This window comes from Camelina sativa, chromosome 4 (genome assembly GCF_000633955.1).
Source record: "Camelina sativa cultivar DH55 chromosome 4, Cs, whole genome shotgun sequence".
NCBI lineage: Eukaryota > Viridiplantae > Streptophyta > Magnoliopsida > Brassicales > Brassicaceae > Camelina > Camelina sativa.
This window is the reverse complement of record NC_025688.1, coordinates 24,447,197-24,460,634: the sequence shown is the minus strand read 5'-3', so window position 1 is coordinate 24,460,634 and position 13,438 is coordinate 24,447,197. Positions and strand designations below refer to the sequence as shown.

The 13,438-nt window shown below is 36.9% G+C and overlaps 4 protein-coding genes and 1 long non-coding RNA gene across 8 annotated transcripts; 3 read left to right on the top strand and 2 right to left on the bottom strand.

Moving 5' to 3' along the window:
* Positions 4-921, bottom strand: LOC104782227 (heme-binding-like protein At3g10130, chloroplastic). Its single transcript, XM_010507101.2, has one exon. The coding sequence runs from the start codon at positions 870-872 to the stop codon at positions 129-131; it is 744 nt and encodes a 247-aa protein (XP_010505403.1). The 5' UTR covers positions 873-921; the 3' UTR covers positions 4-128.
* LOC104782229 lies at positions 1,329-5,667 on the top strand. Its single transcript, XR_766983.2, has 2 exons — positions 1,329-1,434; positions 5,354-5,667. It is a non-coding gene; the product is annotated as an uncharacterized LOC104782229 (long non-coding RNA).
* On the top strand, positions 1,943-3,394 carry LOC104782228 (protein transport protein yos1-like). Of its 2 annotated transcripts, XM_019244951.1 has the most exons (3): positions 1,960-2,046; positions 2,430-2,487; positions 3,095-3,394. In XM_019244951.1, the coding sequence occupies exon 3, from the start codon at positions 3,102-3,104 to the stop codon at positions 3,336-3,338; it is 237 nt and encodes a 78-aa protein (XP_019100496.1). In that variant the 5' UTR covers positions 1,960-2,046; positions 2,430-2,487; positions 3,095-3,101; the 3' UTR covers positions 3,339-3,394. The 2 variants fall into 2 exon arrangements, with proteins under 2 accessions (XP_010505404.1, XP_019100496.1); XM_010507102.2 differs by lacking the exon at positions 2,430-2,487 and having other exon boundaries at positions 1,943-2,046.
* On the bottom strand, positions 3,447-6,121 carry LOC104782230 (heme-binding-like protein At3g10130, chloroplastic). 2 transcript variants are annotated; one of them, XM_010507105.2, is made up of 2 exons: positions 5,783-6,121; positions 3,447-4,089 (listed from the first exon to the last, which is right to left on the bottom strand). In XM_010507105.2, exons 1-2 carry the CDS (start codon positions 6,006-6,008, stop codon positions 3,572-3,574), a joined length of 744 nt encoding a protein of 247 aa, XP_010505407.1. In that variant the 5' UTR covers positions 6,009-6,121; the 3' UTR covers positions 3,447-3,571. The 2 variants fall into 2 exon arrangements, with proteins under 2 accessions (XP_010505407.1, XP_010505406.1); XM_010507104.2 differs by having other exon boundaries at positions 3,447-4,096; positions 5,790-6,057.
* Positions 7,863-12,138, top strand: LOC104782225. Of its 2 annotated transcripts, none has more exons than XM_010507099.2 (7): positions 7,863-8,068; positions 8,181-8,442; positions 10,493-10,651; positions 10,770-11,430; positions 11,523-11,629; positions 11,721-11,780; positions 11,875-12,138. In XM_010507099.2, the coding sequence occupies exons 1-7, from the start codon at positions 7,892-7,894 to the stop codon at positions 11,907-11,909; spliced, it is 1,461 nt and encodes a 486-aa protein (XP_010505401.1). In that variant the 5' UTR covers positions 7,863-7,891; the 3' UTR covers positions 11,910-12,138. The 2 variants fall into 2 exon arrangements, with proteins under 2 accessions (XP_010505401.1, XP_010505400.1); XM_010507098.2 differs by lacking the exons at positions 7,863-8,068; positions 8,181-8,442 and adding exons at positions 9,637-9,842; positions 9,955-10,216.

The following is a 13,438-nucleotide window of genomic DNA, read 5'->3' as shown; positions in this document are numbered from 1 at the left end:
TTCTAAAGGAAATTCAAAACCAAAAGGTTACATTGTATACATTATTGTTATGCTTCTTTTAACTACAAACGCACAAAGTGAAACAACAACTTCTTTAAGAACAAAAGCTCAACACTTTGGATCATATATCATTCAACGGGAATCATGACCTCATTGGTCCTGAACGGTGGTAACGTCCATGGAGGATTATACCTAGCAAGAACGAAATCGCCTGTGATCTTAAACCCATCTTTCTCAAGATCACTCGTAAGCTTCTTCACCTTATCACTAACCACACTCTCCGACGTCGTACCACTGAACTTAACCACACCGTACTTCCTCCCACCTTCCTCCCTAATCACAACCCTCTCATCCGTCGGACGCGGCGCCTCCTCCGCCTTCGTGTACTTAGACGGCAACAAAAACTGCATCGTAACCATCTTCGTCTTCCCTCCTCCTCCACCACCTTCCTCCTTAGTCACCACCGGAGAAGTCATCTCAATCTTCTCACTCTCCTTGGTGATCACAGGAGCAGTCATCGCAATCTTCTCACCTTCCTTCGTGATCACCGGAGCAGTCATAGCAATCGTCTCCGGCTTCTCGTTCTCCGGTTTGCCAAATACGCCTATGTACTTAGCCAGAACCTGAAAGCCTCCGTCTTTATCACCTTTAAACTCCGACGCGTCGTACGTAACCTCCGCCGCAACCGCCGGTGGATATTCACGGATCTCGTAACCGTCGCCGGATTTAGTCACCGTGTATTTGGGAGTCTCGACAACGATTTTACCAAAAACCATACCCATTATGTAAGTTTTACCAGAAACAATTCCCATAGAAGAAGTATTTATCAGTTTTGTTCTTTCGGTTACTAAAGGCAAACGTGTGGTTAGCATTTATCTGATAAGGTTTGTGTATATAAAAATATTTCAGTTTACTTATAGAAGAAGATACAATTTTTTTGATATAACTCAAATCAGAGACGAGTCATGGTTTACTAACTTGCTCTATGACTAAATTTTACAGAAGTAGTTTGACACGTTTCTGTGTTGTGTGGTTCAGACTTGAGAGATTTTACATTTCGTTACGTGGAGGTTCTGGTTCCACGACAAAGCTGAGAGACTATTTCTTTCTCGGTGGGTTAAAAAAAACGACACGTATGTTTTGGAAAACGGCACGCAGTTAGCGTTTTAAAGGATAGCGTATCCTTTCCGTGTTTAAGAATTAGTAATATATCTGTTACCAAACAGAAGAGTAGGGCTATTTTTTGTTTTCCCTTTTTTTTTTTTTTTTCTCGGCGTCTTATATATAAATTGTTCTCGACCTAGTTTCGTTGAATCTGAGAAATTCGTACGGCGATTTGACCTACTCTTTCGTTCGTCTCTGATTTATAAGCTATTTGTGGATTGATTTTTTTTTTTTCTAGTTCGATCTTAGTTTTTCTATTGGGATTTCTAGGTTTTTTTATTGTTGNGACACAGTGAAACACAATACAAACACATATTGATTCAAAACCCTTTTTTGTTGTAGCCTTCTTGTACAATATAGGAAAAAAGAAGAAGACAAATTCTTCCAAGAATATCCTCTACAAAATGTGTAGAATTGATTCCACCATACAGGAACATCAAAGATATATAGCATTTTTTTCCCTCTGTGTATCTCTTCAGAACAGCTGATTAGTAGAAAGAAAAGTAAAAAAAAATCCCAATAGAGATTTTTGATTGTTCCTTTCAAAAAAGCAGCATGATTTGTGTACAACAGCAGTATTCTTTCATCTCATTGTTGTTATAAGAAGATTCTCAGAGCTTCTATGTTGATTGCCAATAGGACTGGATTTAGTCAGCATGATAAGTAAGAGCCAATAGGACTGTATTTAAAAACTTTTTCTTTTCACTGAAGCCATGTGGTCGGGTTCTGACCCGAATAGAGTTGTACCGGGTCAACCCGGTTCTGCTTTTTTTTTTTTTTGGTTCATTGAGAGATGAATTTGATGGTTCAAGTTAGAAACAGATCGCAAGCTTCGTCTTTTCAACAAGATTTCTCCAATACTCATCTCATCTCATCTCACCTGTAAGTAATCTCCTTCTTCCTCCACTTCTCTCTATCTCTCTCTCTGTCTCTTCAACTGCTCATTTTATTGAGCCTTTCAATGAGTCATTTGGTGGGACAAAAAAAAAACTCGATCTTTTTTATTGGGTTTGAAATCGTTCCTCGATACTGGTTAAGCTAATTGCTAGATTTGGGGTTTATATCTTTAGGGATATCGATCAATCAATCAGTTCGATTGAATTTATTAGAAATCTTGGATCTTTCGATCGAAAACTATACTTACGATTGTGTGAGCCTCTCTCTTATCTAGAACAGGATTTGGATTACTCTGCATCTAATATCATTTGTCTTATAAGGAAGTGAAACTGATGATCATTGGAATCTGTTTTATTCGTTTTCTGCAGTTATTCTTAGGTTCACGAGTTTCTATCAAAGACTTTGAGCTAAACTTCCTTAACTCGGGTAGGCATTTGCTTAAAGCCTCTTATTGCGTTTTTCACATTTCTCTTGGTCTAAGTATTAGATATGAGGTCTTGTTAATCTACTGTGATAACTTCCAATCTCGCTTGATTCAGCTATTGAACAATGAACATGATTATCCAGTTTTTTTTTAGTTATTGGTTTCACAATGTTAAACCTATTCCCATGAGATAACCATGTCAAGTTTTCTTAGCTTTCTTGCTATTTTGGAGTTGCTTTATGTGATTCTACTTCCCTCTTGAGGATTGTGTTACTTGGTAGTTGGTATGATGGTAATGGGCGCAATCGTTAGACAACATTGGAACACTAGAAACATAGTTTTAGATTTCAAGATACCAAACAATGAAAACTAGGACCTGCCGAGATCACTGTTGAGCTTTATAGTAGTAGTAGTATTGCAATTGGTTCTTGTTCATTATTAATGTGTTAGATTCAAAGATTTTTCCTGCTACATTCGTGTGGCTTTCTTCTCTGTATCTTTCAGAACACCAAATATTCAAAATCACTGCAGTTGCTCATACATGACTACTTGTATATAGTATCACAATTGTATGCATAGTTTCTGATTGTTTTCAATCATTTTCCACAGAATAATCATGGGCTTCTGGACGCTGATGGAAGGATTGTTGCTATTTGCAAATGCATTGGCTATCCTCAACGAAGACCGTTTTCTAGCTCCCAAAGGATGGACACTTGCAGAGCTCCACCAAACTGGGAAAAGAAACTCTCTCAAAGGCCAAATCATCGGTCTCATCCACGCCTGCCATTACATGAGGCTTCCTCTCATGCTCTTTAACTTAATTGTCATTGTCTTTAAGCTTTTCTCCGGTTAATATGATCAAAACCCCTTTTTGAATAAATTTTTCAATCCACAACATTTCTGCAAGTTCTTCTTGTCCCTTGCTAAAGATTAAGCAGTTTCTTGTTTGATTCACTCATTCTAAAGGAAATTCAAAACCAAAAGGTTACATTGTATACATTATTGTTATGCTTCTTTTAACTACAAACGCACAAAGTGAAACAACAACTTCTTTAAGAACAAAAGCTCAACACTTTGGATCATATATCATTCAACGGGAATCATGACCTCATTGGTCCTGAACGGTGGTAACGTCCATGGAGGATTATACCTAGCAAGAACGAAATCGCCTGTGATCTTAAACCCATCTTTCTCAAGATCACTCGTAAGCTTCTTCACCTTATCACTAACCACACTCTCCGACGTCGTACCACTGAACTTAACCACACCGTACTTCCTCCCACCTTCCTCCCTAATCACAACCCTCTCATCCGTCGGACGCGGCGCCTCCTCCGCCTTCGTGTACTTAGACGGCAACAAAAACTGCATCGTAACCATCTTCGTCTTCCCTCCTCCTCCACCACCTTCCTCCTTAGTCACCACCGGAGAAGTCATCTCAATCTTCTCACTCTCCTTGGTGATCACAGGAGCAGTCATCGCAATCTTCTCACCTTCCTTCGTGATCACCGGAGCAGTCATAGCAATCGTCTCCGGCTTCTCGTTCTCCGGTTTGCCAAATACGCCTATGTACTTAGCCAGAACCTGAAAGCCTCCGTCTTTATCACCTTTAAACTCCGACGCGNTAGCCTAATTCAGTTGATATGTCGTTGTTTTAGTTCTTAATCTTGGTTTGGGTTTTGATTTCTCCTTGTACGATTATTTTTGGACATAAGATTGAATTATAAATAAGTTTCAGACTTAAATTGCAACGCATTCATAAGAATAATGGGGTAAATATATTTAGCGACTTTTGAAAGATAAAAAACTGAACATTCATGAGAATAATAATGGCTTAATAATATGATTAAGCGACTTTTGAAAGATAAAAAAAAAAAACTTAACAAAGCTCGGTTGATGCAATTCTTAACAGAAGAATTGTAACCGTACTCGGAACATCAAAGCATATGATCTAATCTATAAATACTTTTGACTCATTTTAAGGCCTTTAGTTACCCTTGTCAGCAGAACCGGCCGTGATACTTTGAAAGCCACACAGCAAGAGCTTTACAGGCTACAACACACACAAAAGAAAGCCTTATATTTAAAAAAACTGATGAATCTCACAAGGTGGGTTCGAACACATGACATGTTCTTCTACTTCTCCGGAACTGACCGGAATTTTGACATTAAATTGACCGATTAATTTAATTTCACTAGGTTTTTAATCAAACGATTGGAAAATAGTTACAAACGAACCAGCCCAAACCGAACGGTCCAGTACAGTAAAATCGAACGGTTCAGTGAACATAAATGGTTTTTTTTCCAATTGTTGGCCCTTATAACAGAAAAAATTTAGCTTCACCCGCCACAAGAAATCTCCCGGCAAAATCGAATTAAACCGTTCCAAAATCTCCCGCTCCCTCCTCCTTTTCACCTTCTTCTTCTTCTTCTTCTTCTTCTAATCTCTCTCTCACTCTCCTTCGCATTCACAATCTTTAAGCGTTTCGGAGAAATGGCGAAATCAAACAGATCCAAGGCTTCAGAGCGTGNAGACTATTTCTTTCTCGGTGGGTTAAAAAAAACGACACGTATGTTTTGGAAAACGGCACGCAGTTAGCGTTTTAAAGGATAGCGTATCCTTTCCGTGTTTAAGAATTAGTAATATATCTGTTACCAAACAGAAGAGTAGGGCTATTTTTTGTTTTCCCTTTTTTTTTTTTTTTTCTCGGCGTCTTATATATAAATTGTTCTCGACCTAGTTTCGTTGAATCTGAGAAATTCGTACGGCGATTTGACCTACTCTTTCGTTCGTCTCTGATTTATAAGCTATTTGTGGATTGATTTTTTTTTTTTCTAGTTCGATCTTAGTTTTTCTATTGGGATTTCTAGGTTTTTTTATTGTTGTAGTTGAGTGAGCATCGGTGATGAATCCACGAAAAAATTGTTATCCTTGCACTTTGATTGCTAGTGAAGAAACAAATGGGGTTTTCAACTTCTGAGATGCTCTTTTTTTTTTTTGGTTTGTTTTTGTGTCTTTGATGATGATGATTCAATGTTTGGATTGTGTTTTGTATTTGGTTTGATTTGTTTTAGGATTGGATCGATGATTTGTTAGTTTAAAATACTGCGTTATCTTTCTGCAAATCTCCTCTTAAGGATTTTGAAGAAGAACAATAAAAAGCTGAGATCCAATTGTTTTTAAATCCCTTGTTTGTGTTTTANGAGCAGTCATAGCAATCGTCTCCGGCTTCTCGTTCTCCGGTTTGCCAAATACGCCTATGTACTTAGCCAGAACCTGAAAGCCTCCGTCTTTATCACCTTTAAACTCCGACGCGTCGTACGTAACCTCCGCCGCAACCGCCGGTGGATATTCACGGATCTCGTAACCGTCGCCGGATTTAGTCACCGTGTATTTGGGAGTCTCGACAACGATTTTACCAAAAACCATACCCATTATGTAAGTTTTACCAGAAACAATTCCCATAGAAGAAGTATTTATCAGTTTTGTTCTTTCGGTTACTAAAGGCAAACGTGTGGTTAGCATTTATCTGATAAGGTTTGTGTATATAAAAATATTTCAGTTTACTTATAGAAGAAGATACAATTTTTTTGATATAACTCAAATCAGAGACGAGTCATGGTTTACTAACTTGCTCTATGACTAAATTTTACAGAAGTAGTTTGACACGTTTCTGTGTTGTGTGGTTCAGACTTGAGAGATTTTACATTTCGTTACGTGGAGGTTCTGGTTCCACGACAAAGCTGAGAGACTATTTCTTTCTCGGTGGGTTAAAAAAAACGACACGTATGTTTTGGAAAACGGCACGCAGTTAGCGTTTTAAAGGATAGCGTATCCTTTCCGTGTTTAAGAATTAGTAATATATCTGTTACCAAACAGAAGAGTAGGGCTATTTTTTGTTTTCCCTTTTTTTTTTTTTTTTCTCGGCGTCTTATATATAAATTGTTCTCGACCTAGTTTCGTTGAATCTGAGAAATTCGTACGGCGATTTGACCTACTCTTTCGTTCGTCTCTGATTTATAAGCTATTTGTGGATTGATTTTTTTTTTTTCTAGTTCGATCTTAGTTTTTCTATTGGGATTTCTAGGTTTTTTTATTGTTGTAGTTGAGTGAGCATCGGTGATGAATCCACGAAAAAATTGTTATCCTTGCACTTTGATTGCTAGTGAAGAAACAAATGGGGTTTTCAACTTCTGAGATGCTCTTTTTTTTTTTGGTTTGTTTTTGTGTCTTTGATGATGATGATTCAATGTTTGGATTGTGTTTTGTATTTGGTTTGATTTGTTTTAGGATTGGATCGATGATTTGTTAGTTTAAAATACTGCGTTATCTTTCTGCAAATCTCCTCTTAAGGATTTTGAAGAAGAACAATAAAAAGCTGAGATCCAATTGTTTTTAAATCCCTTGTTTGTGTTTTAGTTGGATTGTTAGAGTCAGATCGATGATGTCAATTGAAAATACTGCGTTATCTATCTTAAAATCTCTTAAACAAGAGTTGCAGACACTAAACAGAAAACGCTGAGATCTGATTATTAGTCTTAGCCTAATTCAGTTGATATGTCGTTGTTTTAGTTCTTAATCTTGGTTTGGGTTTTGATTTCTCCTTGTACGATTATTTTTGGACATAAGATTGAATTATAAATAAGTTTCAGACTTAAATTGCAACGCATTCATAAGAATAATGGGGTAAATATATTTAGCGACTTTTGAAAGATAAAAAACTGAACATTCATGAGAATAATAATGGCTTAATAATATGATTAAGCGACTTTTGAAAGATAAAAAAAAAAAACTTAACAAAGCTCGGTTGATGCAATTCTTAACAGAAGAATTGTAACCGTACTCGGAACATCAAAGCATATGATCTAATCTATAAATACTTTTGACTCATTTTAAGGCCTTTAGTTACCCTTGTCAGCAGAACCGGCCGTGATACTTTGAAAGCCACACAGCAAGAGCTTTACAGGCTACAACACACACAAAAGAAAGCCTTATATTTAAAAAAACTGATGAATCTCACAAGGTGGGTTCGAACACATGACATGTTCTTCTACTTCTCCGGAACTGACCGGAATTTTGACATTAAATTGACCGATTAATTTAATTTCACTAGGTTTTTAATCAAACGATTGGAAAATAGTTACAAACGAACCAGCCCAAACCGAACGGTCCAGTACAGTAAAATCGAACGGTTCAGTGAACATAAATGGTTTTTTTTCCAATTGTTGGCCCTTATAACAGAAAAAATTTAGCTTCACCCGCCACAAGAAATCTCCCGGCAAAATCGAATTAAACCGTTCCAAAATCTCCCGCTCCCTCCTCCTTTTCACCTTCTTCTTCTTCTTCTTCTTCTTCTAATCTCTCTCTCACTCTCCTTCGCATTCACAATCTTTAAGCGTTTCGGAGAAATGGCGAAATCAAACAGATCCAAGGCTTCAGAGCGTGTAATAGGCAACGGTGAAGTAACTCCGATTCAAGTCGCGTTCCTCGTCGATCGATACCTTTGCGATAATCGCTTCTCAAAAACCCGTTCCCTTTTCAGATCTGAAGCTTCTTCTCTCATCTCTAACTCTCCTGTTCGCGAAGTAAGCACCACCTCGATAATTTAATCTTTCAATTTCTCTAATTTGATTCATCTATTAGTTGAGTGAGTCTTACAGTTTTTTTCTTTTTTTCTTTCTTTTCGATTTCGTTTAGGTTCCGAACAGTTTGTTACCTCTGAATGAGATTTTAAACGAATACATCCTTCTCAAGAAGGAGAAGATGATGATAGATCAGGAGAAATCGAAACTGGATCAAGAGAAATCTCGTGTTCAGAATCTGTTGAATGGGATGCAGGATGTGATGAATGCTTATAACTCCACCGTCGCTTCACCTCCTCCTCCTCCTCCGGCGGATATCCAAGTGGTTGCTGCTTCGACTTCTAAACAGAACAACAACTTTGGTGTCTCTTCTTCAGGTAAATTGAAGATTACTTGCTGCTTTTGGTTTAATTCTGGAATTAAATTGGAATCATCATTACTGTCTTTAGTTTGTGTTGAACTTGATTGCTACTTGAGCTCTGATTTTGATATTGAAGCTGTTTGAGCTGCTACTTTAGTTATATCATTGGTTATGACATAGATTACAGACTTGGTAACCAAATTTGCTAATGGGTAGATTTTGTATATTGGCTGATGTTTCTGGAATCTGGATGTTTTNTTAGAGTCAGATCGATGATGTCAATTGAAAATACTGCGTTATCTATCTTAAAATCTCTTAAACAAGAGTTGCAGACACTAAACAGAAAACGCTGAGATCTGATTATTAGTCTTAGCCTAATTCAGTTGATATGTCGTTGTTTTAGTTCTTAATCTTGGTTTGGGTTTTGATTTCTCCTTGTACGATTATTTTTGGACATAAGATTGAATTATAAATAAGTTTCAGACTTAAATTGCAACGCATTCATAAGAATAATGGGGTAAATATATTTAGCGACTTTTGAAAGATAAAAAACTGAACATTCATGAGAATAATAATGGCTTAATAATATGATTAAGCGACTTTTGAAAGATAAAAAAAAAAAACTTAACAAAGCTCGGTTGATGCAATTCTTAACAGAAGAATTGTAACCGTACTCGGAACATCAAAGCATATGATCTAATCTATAAATACTTTTGACTCATTTTAAGGCCTTTAGTTACCCTTGTCAGCAGAACCGGCCGTGATACTTTGAAAGCCACACAGCAAGAGCTTTACAGGCTACAACACACACAAAAGAAAGCCTTATATTTAAAAAAACTGATGAATCTCACAAGGTGGGTTCGAACACATGACATGTTCTTCTACTTCTCCGGAACTGACCGGAATTTTGACATTAAATTGACCGATTAATTTAATTTCACTAGGTTTTTAATCAAACGATTGGAAAATAGTTACAAACGAACCAGCCCAAACCGAACGGTCCAGTACAGTAAAATCGAACGGTTCAGTGAACATAAATGGTTTTTTTTCCAATTGTTGGCCCTTATAACAGAAAAAATTTAGCTTCACCCGCCACAAGAAATCTCCCGGCAAAATCGAATTAAACCGTTCCAAAATCTCCCGCTCCCTCCTCCTTTTCACCTTCTTCTTCTTCTTCTTCTTCTTCTAATCTCTCTCTCACTCTCCTTCGCATTCACAATCTTTAAGCGTTTCGGAGAAATGGCGAAATCAAACAGATCCAAGGCTTCAGAGCGTGTAATAGGCAACGGTGAAGTAACTCCGATTCAAGTCGCGTTCCTCGTCGATCGATACCTTTGCGATAATCGCTTCTCAAAAACCCGTTCCCTTTTCAGATCTGAAGCTTCTTCTCTCATCTCTAACTCTCCTGTTCGCGAAGTAAGCACCACCTCGATAATTTAATCTTTCAATTTCTCTAATTTGATTCATCTATTAGTTGAGTGAGTCTTACAGTTTTTTTCTTTTTTTCTTTCTTTTCGATTTCGTTTAGGTTCCGAACAGTTTGTTACCTCTGAATGAGATTTTAAACGAATACATCCTTCTCAAGAAGGAGAAGATGATGATAGATCAGGAGAAATCGAAACTGGATCAAGAGAAATCTCGTGTTCAGAATCTGTTGAATGGGATGCAGGATGTGATGAATGCTTATAACTCCACCGTCGCTTCACCTCCTCCTCCTCCTCCGGCGGATATCCAAGTGGTTGCTGCTTCGACTTCTAAACAGAACAACAACTTTGGTGTCTCTTCTTCAGGTAAATTGAAGATTACTTGCTGCTTTTGGTTTAATTCTGGAATTAAATTGGAATCATCATTACTGTCTTTAGTTTGTGTTGAACTTGATTGCTACTTGAGCTCTGATTTTGATATTGAAGCTGTTTGAGCTGCTACTTTAGTTATATCATTGGTTATGACATAGATTACAGACTTGGTAACCAAATTTGCTAATGGGTAGATTTTGTATATTGGCTGATGTTTCTGGAATCTGGATGTTTTTTTTGTGGAGCTAATGACATGTTCTTGTTTTACAGGATGCACTGTGTACAACACAGCTAATGTAATAATGCCAGTATCATTACCAGGAAACAAAAGAGTTGGGAGTTTCACTGCACCTTGTTTAAGTCAGTCTACTACCAAAAAGCGAAAGAGTCCTGAGGTTTCTCTTGGAGCTCCTTCTGTTTCTAGGAAAGGTAGTTTTGCTGCAGTTTATTCTTTTTATATACTTCATTGATGTGATGATGATGATGATACCTTTTAAGTCTTCATAATCCTTAAACTTGTTTTGTCTCTTCTTTTTTCTTAATTCAGGGGTGAAAAAGCTCCAACAAGCTGATAAGGTGGTGGCTAATTACTTGACGTTTCAAACATCATCTGAAATACAAATGCCTGTGAACAACGGTGTAGCTAATAAGTCGTCTGATCTTATGCCAAGTGTGGCAAAGTGTTTGTTTAACAAATCAGACATGTTGTCTCCTCCGACCAGTTCAGCTTGTCCGAGGACACCGCAAAAGCAAGCATCTAATCAAAGTGATAGGTCTGTCAGTCCCCAGCAAGAAGTTACTCCTACAAACTGCACAATTGTTACCAAGGAGAGAATCACAGTCAGTCCTCTCAAACAAATTGGTTCTTATACAGTGGAAAGGAGCCATATGGTTTCTTCTTTTTCGCCTGTGAAGTCTAATCTGAAAATGTCGAGTAAAAGAGATCATGTGAAAGGAAGGCTCAACTTCGATGACACTGAAGCCACAATGCACTTAGATGCACCTGTTACTGCTGATATGGTTTCAACTTCCTCATCTGGCTCTGAAGCAGAAGCTGATTTGTTTGACATAGATTTTTCCAACATAGATCTTCTCAGTGAAGACTTTTCATTTTCAGAGCTACTAGTTGATTTCGATCTTGGTTGTGAAGGAATGCTAGACCCTTGCCTTCCACAACCATCTAATTTCCACATAGAGAGTGCTTCAGGGTATATATTCTTCTCTTTGGCTTACTATACCGTCTGAAAATTTTAACTATCTGCTCTGCCATTTACCTATTAGATCCAATTCTGAATCACAGGTCATCTCCTGAATCAAGAAACACGAATCTAGAGCCTGACCAGGTTGTATCAGAGTATACATCAACAGTAACAGAAATGACACAAGGGAAAGACATGAACACACAAGGTGGGTTTAGAGTCCTGTCTTCACTTCATATATTAGATATAGAATGCCATAGCTGTTCACAGTGATAAACTCTTACTGTTTCAATTTGCAGGATCTGACTCCATGACTACTGTGAAGTCTATAACAAAATGCTTACGAATCTTAAGTCCTGGTAATTGCCCATTCTCACTGTGATCATATAACCATACTAGAGATCTCAATCATGTATCTTTTTTTCCTGACATGACAATTTCTTCTATATGCAGCCAAGAATTGCATAGAGAGAGTCACAATTGACTGATTCGAGTGTCCATGTCCACCTAACCACGCTTATGTATATGTCTTGAGAGCTCCAACTTAGATCTTTTCCGGATGTATTGTGAGAATGTAGTAGCCCTTTGGTTAGCTCCTAGATAGTTCTAAATGTAAGTTATGTAAACTATAAATTATTTCCTCTAAGTTAGATTAGTTTTGGTAGCTCAATACTCTACATGACGACTATCCATAAAAGTAGAAGTAACTTGTTATTATTTTACAATTCATGTCTCTATTTGATTTACCACCAAAACTATCTGAATCAAACCAAGAGTACTTCTCCACTTTTTTGTTCTGTCCACCTAATTTGGGCCACCAGCCAAATGTTTCTGTTGAACAACACATATCATTCAAATACTTCCAGTTTCTGGTCTTGTTTTAACAACTTTTCCAGTTTTGAACATGAAACTGTTGAGACAGAGCAACTACTTGTGTTGTCCTTTTCGATGTTTATTAACAAACAAAACATAAAGAGTCAAAGCAAAAAAGAGAAAAGGAATTGGGCAGATCCGGCAGAATATATGAGTAACACTCGCACGAGGTGATCCATAACCTTCATGAGTCCTAGTTACAAGATGTATGCACTAAAGTTTTTTTTTCACATTTAGAGTTATAGATTTCATAAAGTGTTGAATGAATGTTTTTAGGGATTCAAACATATTTACTAGGAAAATATATCGATGTTGTTTGTTAGAACATGAATATGAATAACAAATCGTTAGAGCTTGGTGATTATACTAGTTCCCATATATTCAACATGCTTAGTTTCATGAATTGGAGGAGTTAGTACATATCTCATCTCCTCTCTTGAAAAGATAACGAACTTATTTATTTAAAATATCTTGTCATTTTGATAGAAGAAAACTCCAAATATAAAGATTCAAATGAAACAAAGAATAGGTATGTCTTGTCATTAGAACTAGACCCACCAATTTGATAAACTGTTGTTTTCTTAATTTATTTTATTTTTGCCATCAAAATTCGTTTTACCCTTTTTGTTTCTTTGTTTCTTTTATTCCTTTGGTGGTTCAACATTTTGACGTGGAAAATGAGATTCCTATTTCTTTTTAGTTTTAATTTGTATGGCTTTACGAATAAATAGTTATTCCTTGCTTGTTTGAAATATCTTTCTTCCTCATAAAATATAAAATTTTAATCTAAAAAAGTTTTATAGTATCTCTGTTTTCTTGGGTAGCTAAGCTAGTAACATCAATCAAATACTATACAGCTCTTTTTTATTGGTAAAATAAACATAGCTCCACCGTTTAACTTCGTGGCATGGCCTTCATAATGTTGTGACAAATCCACTTGTGGATGAAGTGTCTATTGAGGATGAGAATGAGGACCAAAAACAAAATCAATAGAAACTGAGAGTGATATAAATTTTTTGGAAATATATGCATATGATATTTATAGTGTACACACAAACGCAAAAGCCATCATCATATCTCGTTTCTCAAAAGTGTTTGGCGTAATAGATCGACATTAAAGTTGCCGACGAGCGTTGAGGAAAAT

Excerpts from the sequence above, each read along its gene's own strand:
- LOC104782227 (XM_010507101.2), bottom strand. The coding sequence starts at position 872 with ATGCTAACCACACGTTTGCCTTTAGTAACCGAAAGAACAAAACTGATA.
- LOC104782228 (XM_010507102.2), top strand. The coding sequence starts at position 1,958 with ATGAATTTGATGGTTCAAGTTAGAAACAGATCGCAAGCTTCGTCTTTT. Across the intron at positions 2,047-3,094 it reads CATCTCATCTCATCTCACCT|AATAATCATGGGCTTCTGGA; the intron begins GTAAGTAATCTC and ends CATTTTCCACAG.
- LOC104782230 (XM_010507105.2), bottom strand. The coding sequence starts at position 6,008 with ATGCTAACCACACGTTTGCCTTTAGTAACCGAAAGAACAAAACTGATA. Across the intron at positions 4,090-5,782 it reads CGACGCGTCGGAGTTTAAAG|GTGATAAAGACGGAGGCTTT; the intron begins GTGATAAAGACG and ends CGGAGTTTAAAG.
- LOC104782225 (XM_010507099.2), top strand. The coding sequence starts at position 7,892 with ATGGCGAAATCAAACAGATCCAAGGCTTCAGAGCGTGTAATAGGCAAC. Across the intron at positions 8,069-8,180 it reads CTAACTCTCCTGTTCGCGAA|GTTCCGAACAGTTTGTTACC; the intron begins GTAAGCACCACC and ends GATTTCGTTTAG. Across the intron at positions 8,443-10,492 it reads CTTTGGTGTCTCTTCTTCAG|GATGCACTGTGTACAACACA; the intron begins GTAAATTGAAGA and ends CTTGTTTTACAG.